General features: G+C 42.2%; 1 protein-coding gene across 1 annotated transcript in view; it reads right to left on the bottom strand.

Annotated features, from left to right (window-relative positions):
• Positions 1–18,552, bottom strand: part of LOC136871893 (uncharacterized) — a 98,024-nt gene that overhangs the window by 67,377 nt on the left and 12,095 nt on the right. Inside the window, exon 4 of the mRNA XM_067145571.2 lies at positions 12,820–12,903. Within this exon, the coding sequence (XP_067001672.2) occupies positions 12,820–12,903 (84 nt within the window). The remainder of the gene's footprint in view (positions 1–12,819; positions 12,904–18,552) is intronic.

The raw sequence follows: 18,552 nt of genomic DNA, 5'->3' as shown, positions 1-18,552 counted from the left end.
TAGTAAGAAGTGTGAACATTCTCTTCTAGATGGCACTACTTAAGAACTACAATTGTGCACCCTACTGCGAAGTGAAGGAACCACCCTTTTGAAGAAATTTTGTAGTCATAAGTTTGTTCTTTGTTAAATTTCTTTCAGTTATTTTTTGGGTTGGCAGTATAACCATTCTCTTTCCGCTTGTTTTGAATTTAGCCAATCCTGAATTTCTCTAATTAAATTTTGACCAATAACGTATGTCTTCTCCGATAGGGAGATGTTGCTTTAAGCTAACCAATAAAATGGAGCGGGGTGTGGGTTCTCATTCTTGAAAGGTCTCGAATGTTCCACGAGGGTACTTAAACTGCTGATTTTCTGGTCTCCGGGCCACTTCAGTAACATCTATCCTAGTATGATTATGTAGCAGGGGGCGGGAAGCGCCTCTTTCTTCGGGCAGCAGTTCATCCATCAGGTAATGGCCTTTTAATAACTTCTTTGCTCGCTAGCTCAGCAGTTTAACCCTCGGGGCAGGTTCGAAACTTTTATCATGTAACTTTCCTTTAAAATGTAAAAGACACTTGGTATAAATTCTGTCTCTTTAACTACAAATTGGGATAGAGAGTACCTAACCCTCTCGAGCTCCCACTCATATTGTTTTGAGGTGACTACGTTTTCATAACAGTTTCCCTTCTCTTCGTAATGTAATAAAGTTTTCCTATCGTGTCACCTCCGTAGTATGGGATTAGCCCTTGCATAAGCGGCCTAGTGCCAAAATAGGTTTTAATAAAGTGTATTAGGAGTGCAAGTTACGCCTCCACTCAAGTTGGTATTTTGGGGCCATGTAATTGTCCTATTTCTTTACTGTATAGGCCTCAGTAGGTTGGGTATTTTTACCCCTGTTCTTATGTGCCTGGAGGGCAGCTTAAAGGTGGAGTTTGGTGTGGCCTTTGAATAGGCTTGAACTTTAAGAGCGGGTTGCTCTTTCTTAAATTTGGTTTCTGTGTGCCTCGAGCAGGCTTAACTGGGTAATTGGGAGCTAGTGCTCCTTGGCATGATTGGAGTTTTCTGCCCCTTTGTTGAACCTTGTTCATATATAAAGTTGGGCTCATTGCTCAAGGATTGCGTGTCTGGGGGCTCGAAGCCCAAATCCATTAACAAATTGCAATTGTACATTCTTAATTTGTTGATATGCTACTGAGTACCTGTCATTCTTGTTATTTCTTGATCTTGAAAAGAAAATATAACCTTTGTTAAATTTTAAATTAACTTTAATTTCGTAAGTTAAGGCCTATTCATCCCAGCACCTTCTTTCACCTCTGCCGGTCCACAAAACATCGTAACAATAATAATGATAATGTTCTGGACCGTCGTCAAAATGTGCGGACCGAGCTGGAAACAGGCCCTGGCCGGGTAATGACTACAATTGCAGTCCAGCCGCTGGTTCATAACGCTAAGGCACCCAACACGACACCACGCTGGATATCCTCAAGGTTTTGATCCATAATAAAAATGCTTATAGGAAAAGATGGCAAAGATTGAGGGACCCAACTGACTGGGTGGAATACCTTGACCTAGCCCGGGAAGTACAAAATCAATTGCTGGAAAGAAAGATTGAAAAATGGGAGGAATTTTGCTGTAATCTCTCAGAAAATGAGTCAGATCATGAATTTTGGCGGATTCTCTCTGAAAATGAGTCCGATCGCGAATTTTGGCGGATTATATATAAAACGATAAGCATTCCATTATAATTATTATAATACCGTAGCAAAGCACAGGTATCATGCTAGTATTTTATAAAATTGGTAAAAATTATCAGAAATCAACAATATATGCACCATTTTGATCGGAAAAAGTTGTTCCACGATAAAGAGACATATAAAAACTGAAAATATTGTAACTAAAGATACTTTATAGAAAGCAAACTTTTGGTTAGTTTGAATTTTTGTTATCTTGAAAACACAAAGTGAAATTGCACAAATAAATGTCCTCATAAAAAAAAGCAGAAATATAAAAAAATACCCCATACAATGCTGAAATAACCCTGAGGCTCAGAATCATTTTCAGTATCAATTTCAATAAAATCACTTCCTTCATCAAAAGTTTGTAAAATATCCAATTCAGTTAGTAGCCTAATGTTTTTGTATTCGGCGCTGCCATGTTTGTTTACTACGGTCACATGGCAACTACTAGATACGAGATTTCCATAGACATGAAACTCCACCAAATACTACCAAAAATGACAATAGTGGTGATAAGTGTGAACTAGAGACATTCAAGTTGATGTAGTATGAATGTTTCACCAACAGATGACATAACAGTCAAGAAAACACACATTTACTGAGGATCTCAAAATGCAATCCTGGCACCACAGGAAGGCGCAGTGAGCCACTTTTAGAGATCCTTGGCACTTCTTGGGTTAATAAGGCACGAAGCTGGAGATGGATCAGCACACACATCACAAGAATGAGACAGCCAAAGATAGGTAAGCCATAAACTGGAATACAAGCTTAACAGAAATAGGACAGGGGAGAGGCAAGAGGAGGAGGAATGACAACGGGTAGGGGGTGAGATGCAGGTGATGGCCCAAAACAGATTCTACTTGCATTCTTCGTTGAAGACGTATGTTCCAAATCTGGGCACAACTGGACATAAGTTAATTCAAAGAGATGAAATGAAATGCTGTGTGGCCTCTGGAGAGGCCTAGTGCACGTCTTTTGATTTGACACCTATAGGCGACCTGCACCTCTTGATGAGGATGAAATGATGTTGAAGACGGTACATAGACCCAGTCCCCGTGCCAGGGGAATTAACCAATTATGGCCAAAATTCCGGACCCTGCCGGGAATTGAACCCGGGACCCCTGTGACCAAAGGCCAGCATGTTAACCATTTAGCCATGGAGCTGGACAATTCAAAGAGATATACAAATAGATTCTGATTGACATCTTATCTGATGAAAATCCATTTCAATTTTTCACCCTCAAGCCTTCGCCTCTAACCCAAAGAAATTCTCTTCTCAATAACTTGGATTTCCATTCGTTACCCTGTTTATTATCATGTTCAATTAAACTGAGGAGATGAGTAAATGACAGGTAACCACCATAAAACAGTAAAGGTGGTGGTGGTGATTTTTGTTTTAAGAGGAAGAACAATGAGGTAATCATCCTCTCAAAACAAATTAGTGGAAAGGAAATTTAAAATACACTGACTGACAGAGCAAATGCAACACCAAGAAGGAGTGGTCAGAACTTTATGCCAATTGCAGGGTAGACTGACGTCACTGAGGTATGCTCATGATGTGAAATGCGCCGCTGTGCTGCGCACGTAGCGAACGATAAATGGGACACGGCGTTGGCGAATGGCCCACTTTGTACCGTGATTTCTCAGCCGACAGTAATTGTAGAACGTGTTGTCGTGTGCCACAGGACACGTGTATAGCTAAGAATGCCAGGCCGCTGTCAACGGAGGCATTTCCAGCAGACAGACGACTTTACGAGGGGTATGGTGATCGGGCTGAGAAGGGCAGGTTGGTCGCTTCGTCAAATCGCAGCCGATACCCATAGGGATGTGTCCACGGTGCAGCGCCTGTGGCGAAGATGGTTGGCGCAGGGACATGTGGCACGTGCGAGGGGTCCAGGCGCAGCCCGAGTGACGTCAGCACGTGAGGATCGGCGCATCCGCCGCCAAGCGGTGGCAGCCCCGCACGCCACGTCAACCGCCATTCTTCAGCATGTGCAAGACACCCTGGCTGTTCCAATATCGACCAGAACAATTTCCCGTCGATTGGTTGAAGGAGGCCTGCACTCCCGGCGTCCGCTCAGAAGACTACCATTGACTCCACAGCATAGACGTGCACGCCTGGCATGGTGCCGGGCTAGAGCGACTTGGATGAGGGAATGGCGGAACGTCGTGTTCTCCGATGAGTCACGCTTCTGTTCTGTCAGTGATAGTCACCGCAGACGAGTGTGGCGTCGGCATGGAGAAAGGTCAAATCCGGCAGTAACTGTGGAGCGCCCTACCGCTAGACAACGCGGCATCATGGTTTGGGGCGCTATTGCGTATGATTCCACGTCACCTCTAGTGCGTATTCAAGGCATGTTAAATGCCCACCGCTACGTGCAGCATGTGCTGCGGCCGGTGGCCCTCCCGTACCTTCAAGGGCTGCCCAATGCTCTGTTTCAGCAGGATAATGCCCGCCCACACACTGCTCCTATCTCCCAACAGGCTCTACGAGGTGTACAGATGCTTCCGTGGCTAGCGTACTCTCCGGATCTCTCACCAATCAAACACGTGTGGGATCTCATTGGATGCCGTTTGCAAACTCTGCCCCAGCCTCGTACGGACGACCAACTGTGGCAAATGGTTGACAGAGAATGGAGAACCATCCCTCAGGACACCATCCGCACTCTTATTGACTCTGTACCTCGACGTGTTTCTGCGTGCATCGCCGCTCGCGGTGGTCCTACATCCTACTGAGTCGATGCCGTGCGCATTGTGTAACCTGCATATCGGTTTGAAATAAACATCAATTATTCGTCCGTGCCGTCTCTGCTTTTTCCCCAACTTTCATCCCTTTCGAACCACTCCTTCTTGGTGTTGCATTTGCTCTGTCAGTCAGTGTACAAAACAAAATTATTTATTCAACGAAGGAATTTCAAAATGAAGTACAAAATAAAACAAAAAACAATTATAGAATTAGGCCGAAAAGATTACTAGCGTATCAAAAGGGAACGTACGCTCCCTGAGTAACAGTACACTTGTAATTTATATACCCTTGATAAGTCCACTGTCGCACATAAAGCGGACGACGAGATCAGCAGTAGTCGCGTCATCGGCTAGTATGCGTTCGAGTGTATCCTGCAGGCCGAGGCTCCGTCTTAGGCCAGAGAGATCGGCGCACTCTGTGAGGATGTGGGCCACGGTGAAGTTGGCACCACAAGAACACACTGGGGGGGGAATCTTCCCTCTTTAGGAGATAAGAGTGCGTGGATCGTAAATGACCTATCCTCAGCCTGTACAGTACTATGGCCTCTCTCCGTGAAGTTCGGAAAGAGGACCGCCACACGGTAGTTGTCTTCTTAATTGCTCTCAGCTTGTTGGGATTTCGGACATCTAGCCACTCCGATTCCCAGGACGCCAAGATGGTTCGACGTAGCTGAGAACAAATATCCTTAGCAGGTACATTGACAGTTCTTGGAGGTAAAAGTACAGCTTCCTTTGCAGCTTCATCCGCAAGTTTGTTTCCCGCAATCCCAACGTGGCTTGGTAGCCATGCAAAAGTGATTCTGGTGAGAGCATCCATTAACCTGGCTAGAAGGTCATGTATCTGCTGTACCAGTGGGTGTTGCGACAAACAGGTTTCAATAGACTGCAGAGAGCTTAACGAATCGGTACAGATAAGAAAGTGGCTTCTTTTGTCACACAGTGCAAACTGCAAAGCCTCCAAGATGGCGTAAAGCTCTGCAGTATACACGCTACATACTTCAGGAAGCGAGATCTTCGTGCTCATATCATCAATGACGAAAGAGCAACCAACATTATCTCCGATTTTAGAACCATCCATGAAGATATGTCTCGTAGCCGGATATGGGTGAACGAAGTCCTGAAAATACCTCCAATAAACGGAGGAATCCGTGTTCACCTTGGGTCCACGGAGCAGATCTAGACATATATCCGGTCGCGGAACCAACCACGGAGGTACCTCGCCAAGAGTTTGTTCAAGACAACCACCGATATCGATATTCAAATCATGACACAAGCTATCAATCCGAAACCCAACCGGCCGTGTGGCATTTGGCCGGTCCTTGCAACTCTGGTGGTATTGGGTATGATAGATGCATTGATAGCTTGGATGTAGCAGCATTTCACGAATTTTGGCAGCATACGTGAGAAGTAACTGCTGCCTCCTTATCTGTAAAGGTGGAACTCCCGCTTCAGCGAGTAAGCTGGGAATGGGGCTAGTACGGAAAGCTCCCGTTGCCAGCCTTACTCCACTATGGTGAATACTGTCTAAAAGGCTCAGCGTAGATTTTGATGCCGAGCCATAAGCCGCACTTCCATAGTCTATTGGGGAGAGGACCATCGCCGTGTAAAATCGTAGCAGTACCGCACGGTCAGCCCCCCACGAGGTGCCGCTGAGAAACTTAAGCATGTTAAGTCTCTTCATGCAGGCAAACTTCAACTGATGGATGTGGGGCTGCCACGTTAGTCTCTTATCAAAATGGAGACCCAAGAATCTGCAGGTGTCAACCACTGGTAAGACACTGTTTCGCAAGCGGAGCTCTGGTTCGGGATGCACAGGCCGACGTCGACAGAAGTGTACAACTGAGGTTTTCACTGCTGAAAATCGAAAACCATTTTGCAGGGCCCATCTGTTGACTCGGTTAATAGCTTGCTGTAGCAGTCTCTCAGCAAACGCCGCCCTTCCGAAGCTGTAATGTAGAGCTAAGTCGTCTACATACATCGATGGAACGACTGCGGGCCCAGCAGCGGCAACTATTTTGGTATCACAATTCCCTCACGCTATTGAGATGGAAACACTCCCTCACTCCATATTCTGTTGAACAGGGTGAGGATATGCTTGAGACATCTGTCACTCAAATGCTTAAGCATTTGATTATGGATTTTGTCCGGTCCAGGAGCCGTATTCCTGTATAGCGCGAGTGCATTTTGCAACTCCCACTCTGTGAAGGGCACGTTGTAGGGATGCGAAGCACTGGGGGCGAAAGAGAGATGGTGTGCCTCTGCTTCGCGCTTAATTGGTAGAAATGCAGGGTCGTATCTCCCAGAGCTGGACGTATCTGCGAAATGTGATGCGATGTGGTCAGCAATGACAGAAGGAATCGTAACTATATCTCCATTAATGGAGATTCCGGGTACCGGGGGCACATTCTGTACACCGACAATACGGCGGAGTTTTGTCCACACTTGTGATGACGGAGTATGTACCGTCATAGAAGACACATACTTTTCCCACGCAGCTTTCTTACTTTCTCGAATCAAAAAATAGGCCTTCACGCGCAGACGCTTAAATGATATGATTGGCCATCTTATGATTCCGACAATAATGCTTAAAAGCCCGTCGGCGATCACGTATGGCTGCTGCAATTTCATCCGTCCACCATGGGACCTGTTTCCGGCGACGAATACCGGACGAGGAAGGAATTGTTTCCTCTGCAGCAGCCAAAATTCCCATAGTAATGGAAGAGATGTGGTCATCAACAGACTCCAGCATATCATCGGCCATCACTGCGCGTTTTGAAAATTCTGGCCAGTTTGCCCGCCGAAGTAACCAGCGCTTGGGTACTTCGGACTGTCTTTGATTCAAGATAGATAGAATTATCGGGAAGTGGTCACTGTCACAGAGGTCATCGTGTACTTGCCACCGTAGCAGGGGAACTAGCGCGCGGCTGCACAACGTGACATCCAGGTGTGAGAATGTGCCATGTGCGCTGCTGAAGTGTGTCGGTTCCCCTGTATTAAGCACGCAAAGATCAAACAGATTGATCAGTCGCTCGAGCATCCTCCCCCTAGCACAGGAAGACGGATAACCCCATAGTGTTTTACGGGCGTTCACATCTCCCAGCATGAGGAAAGGAGGAGGGAACTGAGCGATCAAATCTTGTAGTGCATGGGTTTCAAGATCGTAGTCCGGAGGAAAGTACATGTTGCACACCGTTGTCATTACTGGCAACGGAGTGCGAACTGCAACTGCATCTAGCTGAGTACGGAGCGGTACTTCTTCGCTGAAGATGTCGGAGCGAACTAGGATACAAACGCCCCCAGTTGCTGCGCCATCCACAGCTAATCTATCTTTGGAATAAAGACGATATTCTCTCATAGTCGTGCTGTGTCCAGGTCTCAAACGAGATTCCTATAGACAGACTATGGAGGCCGCATAGACGGATATCAATTGACATAACTCAGCTAGGCGACAGTGATAACTTCTGCAGTTCCACTGCAATAGTGCCATTGTGTGGATAGGTAGCGTTAGGAAATTAGGACAATTGCTTGCCCTTCTTTCGGTCAGCTACCTGCCAATTTCCGCCGTCTTTGTCGGTGTCCGTTATGTCTTCGTCACCATCTACAATAATAATGGCTTCAGTCTCCATTGTGTCCCCAGCAGGGGGTGACTTGGAGGCTGAGCCCTCCGTAGATGCCGTGCTCTCTGATTTTGAACGGTGGGCCTTCTTCCTGGGAGGAGTTCCCCAGAAAGGGATAGAACATGAGATCGTCGGGGTCTCTCGTTTTTACCCGCCGTTTCCTTATTCTTTGAAGGAGAACCGGCAGATTGGTTGCCGGTCTTCTTCGGGGATGCTGTGATCACCGATGAGGTTGGAGAAGACTTTTTCTCCAACTTCTTAGGGGAGCACTGTGGCTTCCCTTTCTCCTCCTCCTTGACCTGTGCTTTGGTAGGAAGGCTGGAAGAAGGTTTTCCAGCCATATTTGGGGATGTCGTTCCCCCCCGCACTTGAACTAGAGGACTTTCCAGCCAAAGGTGTCTGAGAAGTGCCCTTTCCAGAATTTTTTGGCAATAACTTGCTTACCGATGCTTTTGTTGGGATTTGTTCTCTCTTTTCTTGGTTACTGGTGCTGTGAGGAACTGTATGCTTGCTAGCTGATGGTTTCTCCGGAGCGGTTGCTACAAAACTTGTTGGTGTTATTGGTACTTTCGCTGCCTTCTCAGCAAAGGAGACGGAGAATTCTGGAGGGGCCATTGATTTAAATTTCTTCCGGGCATCTGGATAAGATAGTTTATCCAGTGTCTTAATCTCCTGGATCTTCTTTTCTTCCTTGAACATAGGACAATTCTTGGATCGGGGGGCATGATCACCTGTGCAGTTTACACACAAGGGTGGTGGTGTGCATTCTATACCGGTATGTGCCCCTTTTCCACATTCCCCACAAGTTCTTGAGCTTTGGCAGCGCGGTGATGTGTGACCAAACTGTTGGCAGTTGTAACAGCGCATAGGTGCTGGAATATACGGTCGAACTGTCAGTGTATACATTGAAACTTTAATTCGTTCAGGCAGTGTCTATTTGTCAAAGGTGAGTATGAAAGCGCCTGTGTCATGAAGATTAGCTCCGACATGCCTCTTGAGCCTCTTGACGTCGGAAACTCCCTGACGTGCAAGGCTTCGGATGAGATCATCATCAGAGGCTTTGACTACGTCCCTGTGAAAGATGACTTCTTTAATAGAGTTCAGGGACTTTTGCTTTTCCACCTTAACAGGTACTTGTTCGAACATTGTAGCTTCCAGTAACCTCTTACTCTGTACAACCGTAGTGGTCTTGATAAGTACGGAGCCGTCTCGTAGCTTCCGCATCTCATCAACCTCTCCACCAATAATATCCCCCACAGCATCACTAATTAGAAACGGATTTTCTGGAAGGAAGCTCTGTCCATTGACTCTGGAGGCAACCAGGAATCGAGGCAGATTTTCCTCAGACGTTTCCCTATTGAACAAATCATCGGCTCTGTTGAAACGTTTACGTTTCTCTGCGGTACAATTTAAAGACGCAGTTTTAAGGCCTGCAGCCTTTAATGAATTAAAACCAAAATCAAACTCAAAAACCATACATAGTCCCACGAGTACCCGGGATATAAAAGGTCGACCTTCGGCAGAGCCCTGACGTACTGAAGGCAAGGCTATATACTCCAGAGGGCGCCTGGTATCTGGAGGGGGGTCGCTAGGAACTACTCTCCCAGTAGCCATTCATCACCTCGCCTCGACCCGAAACTTGTGATTGGGTTGGGCCGCTAAGAACTACTCTCCCAGTAACCATGCATCACCTCGCCATGACCCGAAACTTGCGATTGGGGGAGGATAACACCTCCATACTATCCTATTCTACCCGAGGCAGAGAGGTTGGCTGGACAGGAAGAGGAAAGAAATTTAAGAATGTGAGTATAGAAGGGTAGAAATAGTTATGAAATCTAAAGAGCACAGACACCTTTCAGGCAACTCGGGGGACACCTTGTTAGTCTGGCCCTACACCGAGGCCAATCCAGCATGGGTAACCTTGTGCTGGCAAAGCCCTCGGGATCAACAAGCACACAAGCCCCCATACCGACGTCAAGGTCATGGTGTCCCTAGAGGGGGTAAAACAGTAAAGGCACAAAAAAAAAAAAAAAAAAAAAAAAATCAACAATATTGTCAAGTACCAGTAAGAACAACTAAAGTACTCATAATTTTATCCATAGGTCTATAAACATATGCTTAATTAATATGGAGTTAGGAATAACCAGTGTGACGATTAACTGAAAAGCCCACTGATAAATCGTTACTAATATACGGTATAAATATGAATGTTGCTCTGTTTACCTTCCTTTTTTTTTTTTTTTTTTTTTTTTTTCCCTTCTTTCGTGTTGAACATACTTGATTGATCAGGCTCAAATAGGCAACTGGTGCCTTTGGTTAACATATACACTACTTACTATCATGCTATCTTTTAAGGGGGACCATGCAGAGTAAGAAAATATGAAGGAAGTTGGAGGAAACTGTATGCCTAGGACCTTTTCTAAATGGTTAGTCCTATTAAAAATAAAGCCTACAAAGTATACTTAGAATTCAGTCTCCTAGAACATTTTTATATACATTTTCTTCCTAACTAATAGTTTTCCAGGAAAAATATTTTTCTGTGGTTTGGCAAATGTTTACTCCAATTAAAAACAAGATAAAGGGGAAACTGTTAGTCTTAAAAACAAAAGGAGCATAAATACAAAATTTAGAAAAAAACTGTGCCAGCCCTGCAGTCTAGGCCTCACCTGGAGGCCAGGTCAGGAAATTTTACCTGGATCTGAGTGTTGAGGTGAGGAGCTATCTGATGGTGAGATAGTGGCCCTGGTCTGGGAGGCTAAGAATATTGGCTGAGGCGATTTGTCACATCGACCATGTGTCGCCTTTTAATCTATAGGGGTTCAGGCTGAGTAGCAGTCGCTTGGTAGGCCAAAGCCCACCAGGGCTGTTGTACCATGGGGTTTGTTTGCTTGTTTTAGTAATAAATTCCTACACAACTAGATGTTTATTTCCGTAACTCTTAAATGATTTACTAGAAGGCTGCAATTCTTTACATATTAAAGAAGCGTTTCGAGAAAGGGGCCAAGGATGCAAACACATCTAGCACAGAATCGGAAAAACTGCAGGAAAACTGCATGGATCAATGTTGTAAAAACCTCCAAGATCTTCTGAAATATAGTAAACAATAGAATTTCACAATGACTAATAATATATGCTACAATATGTATTCTCAATCAGTAGTACCTATTTGTAAATGATTTAGGAAAATTTCAGGAAAACATATGTGATTCTTTTATGGCAGATTCAGCTTGCTTGCATGCAGTTGAGGAGTTGAAGCGAGAGGAAAGGGTCATTCCTCCCACTAAAACAAAGGCAAAGTGTGAAGAAAGGTAACCTGCTGCTGCAAGATCTGTGTTTCAAATTTCTTTGGGTATGGTTGAGTGACTGTCATACGTGTCATTTCTGTCATCTACAATATGCTCACACCGATAAGCTTTATATACTGTGTGCATAGAGTGCTGAAGAACTTCTGTAGTCTTATGGGAAAGCAGATGCAAGCCACTATTGGTAAAAATGCATATCAAACTGCAAAGAATTCCACACATGCAAAGATGCAGATAAACACTAAATATTTAGAACTTCAACTGGACAACATTGGAATACATGATTACTCAAGAGTTCCTTGTTAATTTACTTTTCCTCTTTATAAGCTGATCTGCTAGGCAAACAGTTAATGTAACGAGCAGAAGTGGCATCCTGCTTAAGGAGAAAGTGGAGTACAAGAGCAACAAAACACCCAAAACATGCTGATGAACTGAGAACAAATTCTAGAAGAATGTAAAGGTACCTAACTGAATAGATTTCCTGGTCCTGATGAAAATGTAGAATTCCAGTAGAATTCTAATTTTTTAGTATACAAGACAACTTTACATGATTTATACGTAAATGCTGAAATACAAGCAAAGAAGATCCTATTGGGCACAGATTCTACTGAAAGCAGGATAAATTATTATCAGCAGATTCTGAACCACTGATTTTAACTTGAAGACAACACTGTTAGGCAGGAAATACTCAGCAGGACACAGAAAGCACCAAACTTCTACAGTCAAGTCAGAAATCTTCTCTGGGACTGCAAAATACCACAAAAAAAGCAAAAACAATCATGTACCACACTTACTTTGTACCAATCCTCACGTATGATTTAGAGACATGTACCCTACTAAACAAAGACTTCAGAAGAATCCAAGCAACTGAAATGAGATTCATTAGAACCATGTACCAAACTACCAGCAAGGACAAGATCAGAAATGAAGTGAATAAGAAAATAGCCAGTATCGAGGCTCCTATTACCAGTGTCATAAAGAAAGGCAGACTTAAGTGGTATGGACAAATAATGAGAATGAACCTGCCAGAAAATATTTTGACCTTAATCTCATAAGGAGACCACAGGGAAGACCAAGAAAATGCTGGATAGAGACTGTAAGATCAGATGTGGAGGAGAGAGGGCACAAATGGAAGGATGTACTGGAACAGAAGATGAATGAGACAGAAGGAGATGGCGAGCGCTTGTACATCACACCCGGGAAACTGGAGTTGGGAAATGATGATGATGATGATGATGATGATGAAGTGGGAGGGATACAGGTTTAAGACCTTGCAAGAAACAATTGAATAAATATGATCAATAAACTGTCTTAAGAAAATGCATCCAAATATCCAACAGTGATTTGTCACTTCCTTTGGTATGCTAAGAAAGATTTTCCTCTCTCACATTATCTACACTGCAAATGAGCCTACAATACAAACAAAAAAAGACATATTACCTGGGGTGCATGGTGTTCTGTCAACTCGGGTTCCAGTTTGGGCACAACTGCAGCTGTTGTTCTCCCTGTAGTTTCATGAGGATCCTGTAGGGCACAAAACACATTGCTCTAGTAGTACACTATATTTCGCAAAAAATTGTAAGGACTCCATTTAAGTTATGTTCTTCCATTATTGAACTAGTGATAGTGGTGGTCATCATCTAGGTATTCTGCCTTATGGCAAGTCTTGTCATGGGATGAACCTCTTCCACTGTTGCCTGTCCTACGCCAAGTTTTTCATGTCCATATATTTATTTCCTTGGATATTGTCCAACATTTGATATTTTTCCTTCCTCTTCCTCGTTTGCCTTTCACCATTCCTTCTATTCGTTCTTTCAGTAAACAGTTCCTCCTCAAACAATGTCCGATCCAGTTCATTTTTCTCCTTCTAATGATTTGCAACATACTTTGTTCTTCTCCAACTCTTTGTAATACCTCCTCATTCATTATTATTTAAAGGGGTACAAACCAGAGAATGTCAAAAGCAGCTGATACTCACTCTCACCAGTACCCGGAGAAACATTAGCAGGGGGGGCTTCACACTCCTGCTTGTTGGTCGTGAGTGAACCACCCACCTGAAGGTCAATGTGAAGGGAGCATGTTAGAAATTTTGTTTAATGGATGATATTCTCATAAACCCCAAAAACACAATTCTACTTACTCCCTCTTCTTCAACAGGAATTACATGCCATAAATGATAAATTGCTTATTATTCTTTGCAAAACTGTATACAAAAACATCTAAAATGAATATGTAAACAGAAGGAAAAGAAAAGTACATATTTTAGCACTGTAAATTACTGCCGAATTGATGGATATATAAACTTTAGGAGAGATACATAAAAATAATATTAGAACTGTACATGGTTGATAAATATAGGAAATGGCACTATATTTCCTAAACCTAAAATCTGTTTTATCATTGCAACTAAAATATGGTGCTCATAGCTACCAAAAGACAAAGAGAATTGGTAGAGAAAGCTACTGATTCTAGACTCAGATATCTGCATTATTGTGCACAATGAGAATGGCATCCACAGTTTCTTCTCTCTTGTACAACAATGACAGCCATACTAAAGATTATTTCGCCGGAATACAAAGAACTCTTTTGGTCAGTACTGCTGATTTTGGGTACTCATGTTCATATTTTCCCCACCAGGAAATAACTTATTTTTCTGCAATATTAATGTCAATGGTTGCAGAAATAGTATATCTGCTAACTTCACTGCTTCCTACAGGAGCTGGAAGCCTCTCGTCAAAGTCAGAGTCAATAAAGCTTCTTTTATATGATGTTTCTTTCCTCTCATTTTCTGAAAATTACTGTTAACACATGAGTTATACTAATATGTTAAAGTTTTACAATTCTTTTATATCTTATTTAGGCTACGTGATTTAACAGTTACCTTCTGAAATATCTCTTCTGACATTAAAACTTTTTCTTTCTCCTCAGACGACGACATTTAAAACAGAGAGGAAGTGTGTGAAACAATGTGGGAAGGTAATGGGGATTTTTAATCAGAGGAATTCAGAGTGAGATACAGTTGAGAGAAATGTGACAGAAATGGAGCTTCAGTAATTATAACTGCCATACTAGTCAATAATGCAATAAACACATACCATATTGATGACAGACTGTTGATGGTAAAGCTAAGAAAGAAAAAAAACTTGGTTATTATCAAAGTGTACTTCCAAACTTCAAGTCATGAGGATGAAGAGGAGGAACAGTTGAACCATCAAACTGAGGAACTCCTGAAGCTAACTACTGCTAAGAACATTGTATGTATATTTGGACTTGGAGAAATGAATGCAAGAGGTGAAAGACTGCTCAAATTCTGTGACCAGTACGAGATTTTGGTTATTAACACAATCTCTGAAAGTGGCAAAACTAACACAATCTTTGACATCCCAACAGAAGACACTACACATGGAAGGCACCTGACAACATCAGAAAACACCAGATTGATTCATGTTACAAGGAGAGGCCGTACCCTGCGGCCAACCGATTTTAACAAGCTTCAATGTACCTGTGGGGGGGACACTCAACGCTAACTTGTGTATAAGGATTTAGGTCAGTACGCTTTCGTTTTTGAAAAAAAAATGAGCTCAGATGTCATGATACAGGATCTGCTTTGGACAAAGTAGAGGTGATAGAACACTAAAAGGTGAACAAATTTTACTTAAACATGTCTGGTCTGCAACCTAATAATTTCCAAAAATTTGATGAATCCCCGATTCCAATGCAAGGCACATACAGTATACTTGGAGAGTTACTTCACAGTCAACCAGAGTGGTGGCATAGTGGTTACCGTACTTGTCTGCAAACCTCGAAGATGTGAGTTTGAGCCTCGTCGCAGCTATATTTCTTGTACAAAATAAATTAATATTTGAGGGAACGTAAAGATAAAAATGGGAACAAAAATATTATGCAAATTGCAGTACACTTTATTTTCTACCTGAAATTAATATGTTCTCACAGTTACTGCTGGATCAGCTATCGAGCTCGGTGGATAGTTTTTTAAGGTTTACCTTTAAGATTTGTATTACCAGTTAGATATGTGTGAAGTGAATCTTTATAGAATTCCATTGTGAGATGTTGACTGATATTTTACAACTTATTATGTAGTTTTAGTTATTTAGATGTGTTTGATTTCAAAGTTTTAGATTTTTTCATTTTCGATAAAAAATTTGCCCATGTGGAAGCTTGTATTGACCGGGAAGTATATGATCCTTTCAAAAAAATAGTAAGTGATAACTTACTCCCCCCCCCCCACACACACACACACACAAAAAAAAATAAAAGTTATGAAATATATTAAAGACTGAACCACTCACCAATAATCAATAAAAAAAACACGGTGGGATTAAAAATAAAACCATAAATATGAACTTTAACATTGTAAGACACTAAATGTTTGAAAAAAATCATTACTATGAGTATTTACCCATTGAGCTGTAGATATGATGTTCACGATTTCAATTATCATTGAGACTGTCACCAATCAGCCTTGCAACCCCAAAATCAGTGGATACAACTCTAATCTTGGTCATTTTAGACTATTTACTTTCAAGTTCCTCTCAGCCTTCCGTCTCAATGGAGGCTGAACGTGGACTTAAATAGTATTCAGAGCGACATATAAACAATGGATTCGAGATTAATATTGGTTATTTTCCATTATTTTTACATGTCATCCCTTTCTATTCCATAAACCCCAGTAGGGGTTGATATGTTTTATCTCCGTTGTATTATTTTCCAAATGGTAAATCATATGTGTACCAAGTTTAATTGAGAGCTGTTCTGGAACATACCCATATAATACATCCACAATCTCAGTTATTTTTACATTCATTTTCACCCCTTCTCAACCTTTGTACTGATTGTGGCTGAAGTATGACTTAACCATCCAGAAAATCACAGTTCAACTCAGCGACCTCGTAAACAATGTATTCAATATTTATATCAGTCATTTACATTTATTTTTATACTTCACCCGCACCCCTAAGAGTGTTTTACCACAACAGTATGTTTTTCAGATAGTAAGTTATATTTGTAACAACTTTGTATGAGGGTCATGCTAGAAAAAACACACATACACCCGTAATTTCGGTCATTTTGGACATTTTCTTTTCCACACCTTCTCATCTCCATGCCAATGGGAGCTGAACATGGACTTCAAACGACATCCGGTGTGTCATTATTCAGCTCAGCGAACACGAAAAGTGTGGACTGTCCATTAATATTTGTCGTTTATGTCACCCCTCTTTCTGTATTTTTATAATTCACTCCCACCCCTAGGGGTGCTAGGGGTATTTTACCCTCACATTTCTTCCAGATAGTAAGTCATATGTGTACCAAAATTGGTTGAGAGGTATGCTAGAACACACATACGTCCGTAAACTTGGTCATTTTGGACATATTCTTTTCTTCATCCGTTCTCCCCCCTCTCCTGACTGGGGCTGAACTTCGTCTTAAACGGAAGTTCAACTCAGCGACCTCGTAAACAATGTATTCAACATTTATATCAGTCATTTTTATCTCAGCGACCCCCAAAACTATGGATTTGACACTATTTTCCATTATTTTTATATCTCACTGCCCCCTCACCCCCCACCCCAAAGGGAGCAAAACTTGTACTTTAAAAAATCCGGAAATTCACCATTCATCTCAGCGACTCTGAAAAGTATGGATTTGACACTATTTTCGCTTATTTTTATATCTCACTCACCCCAACGCCCTCCACCACAAAGAGGGATGAACTTGAACAAAAAAAAATATGGAGTGGCACTATTCATCTCAGCGACCCCAAAAACTATGAATTCAACACTATTTTTTTATTATTTTTATTACCCCCCTTACCATCACCCCAAAGGGGGATGCACTTGGACTTCAAAAAAATCCGGATTGTCACTATTCATCTCAGCAACCCTGAAAAGTATGGATTTGACAGAATTTTCGATTATTTTTATATCCCCCCCCCTTCACTCCCCATTCCAAAGGTGGCTGAACTTTAAAAAAATCCAGATTGTGAATATTCAACTCAGTGATCCTGAAAACTATGGATTCAACACTATTTTTGATTATTTTTATATCTCACACTCCCATCGCCCCTACCCCAAAGGGGTCAGAACTTGGACTTCAATAAAAAAAATCTGGAATGTCACTATTCATCTCAACAACCCCAAAGAGTATGGATTTGACACTATTTTTTTAATTCTATATCTCACCCCCCCGCCTCTGAGGGTGCTTGGGGTGTCTTATTCCCACGCGATTTGTCTCCTGATACTAAGTCATAAGTGTACCAAATTTGGTTGAAATCGTTCCAGTGGTTTAGGAGGAGATGTAATACATACAATGACATAAAGATAGATTATTTAAATTTTCATAGGGATCTCTAATTGTTTTCAAAATAAAATGCAGCCCATGTTACTCATTGGTAGTGTAGCTTTCTATAGGTGAAGGAATTTTTAAAACTGGTTCAGTAGTTTTTGAGTTTATACATTACAAACAAATATACAAACATACAAATCTTTTTCTCTTTCTTGCGAGCGCCATACTTTCTACTTAACAATGTCCTGCATGCACAAATGATGAATGGGATGTCTATTAACTGAATTTCCCAGGGGCACTACTGCCAGCAGGCAGGTTACATCAGAATATGAAGAGATAACAACCAGACGGTCGCTTTAAGCATGTTCCTCAGCACTACCAATCTAATGCAACCCCTTGGATTAGTAAACCTCATTTACGACCGCATAGTACTAGGCTGGTGTATGTACTAGTGTACAGCAGCACTACAACATTTGTTGTCTGTATATTGGCAATGGCTAGTGTGTTCTGCAACGACGAATACACAGACATCATTTTAATCTGGTGAGAATCTAGTGAGAATGCAGCCGAAGCTCCAAACAGACGTCTGCCTTCTACACACGTATTTCGCTGAACAGTATTACTTTTTGTTTCATACAAACAACTCTTTTATAGAGTGGAATGTCTACAAGAGTATGACTTAATAAGTAAGTAAATTTTCTTTTCTGCATCTTTGGCGTATTTATAAATGCACCCTGTTATGGAATGTGTGCAGTAAAATGACTGCTATTTGTTTCACAGCATCCACAATACAGCACGTTTTAGCACTCCTTTGAAATCAACTGATTAGGTATACCATGCATCACTAGTGCGTGCGGGACGATTGTAAAT

Source organism: Anabrus simplex, chromosome 4, assembly GCF_040414725.1.
Source record: "Anabrus simplex isolate iqAnaSimp1 chromosome 4, ASM4041472v1, whole genome shotgun sequence".
Lineage (NCBI taxonomy): Eukaryota > Metazoa > Arthropoda > Insecta > Orthoptera > Tettigoniidae > Anabrus > Anabrus simplex.
The sequence above is the reverse complement of the archived record's forward strand: the minus strand, read 5'-3'. Positions and strand labels throughout refer to the sequence as shown.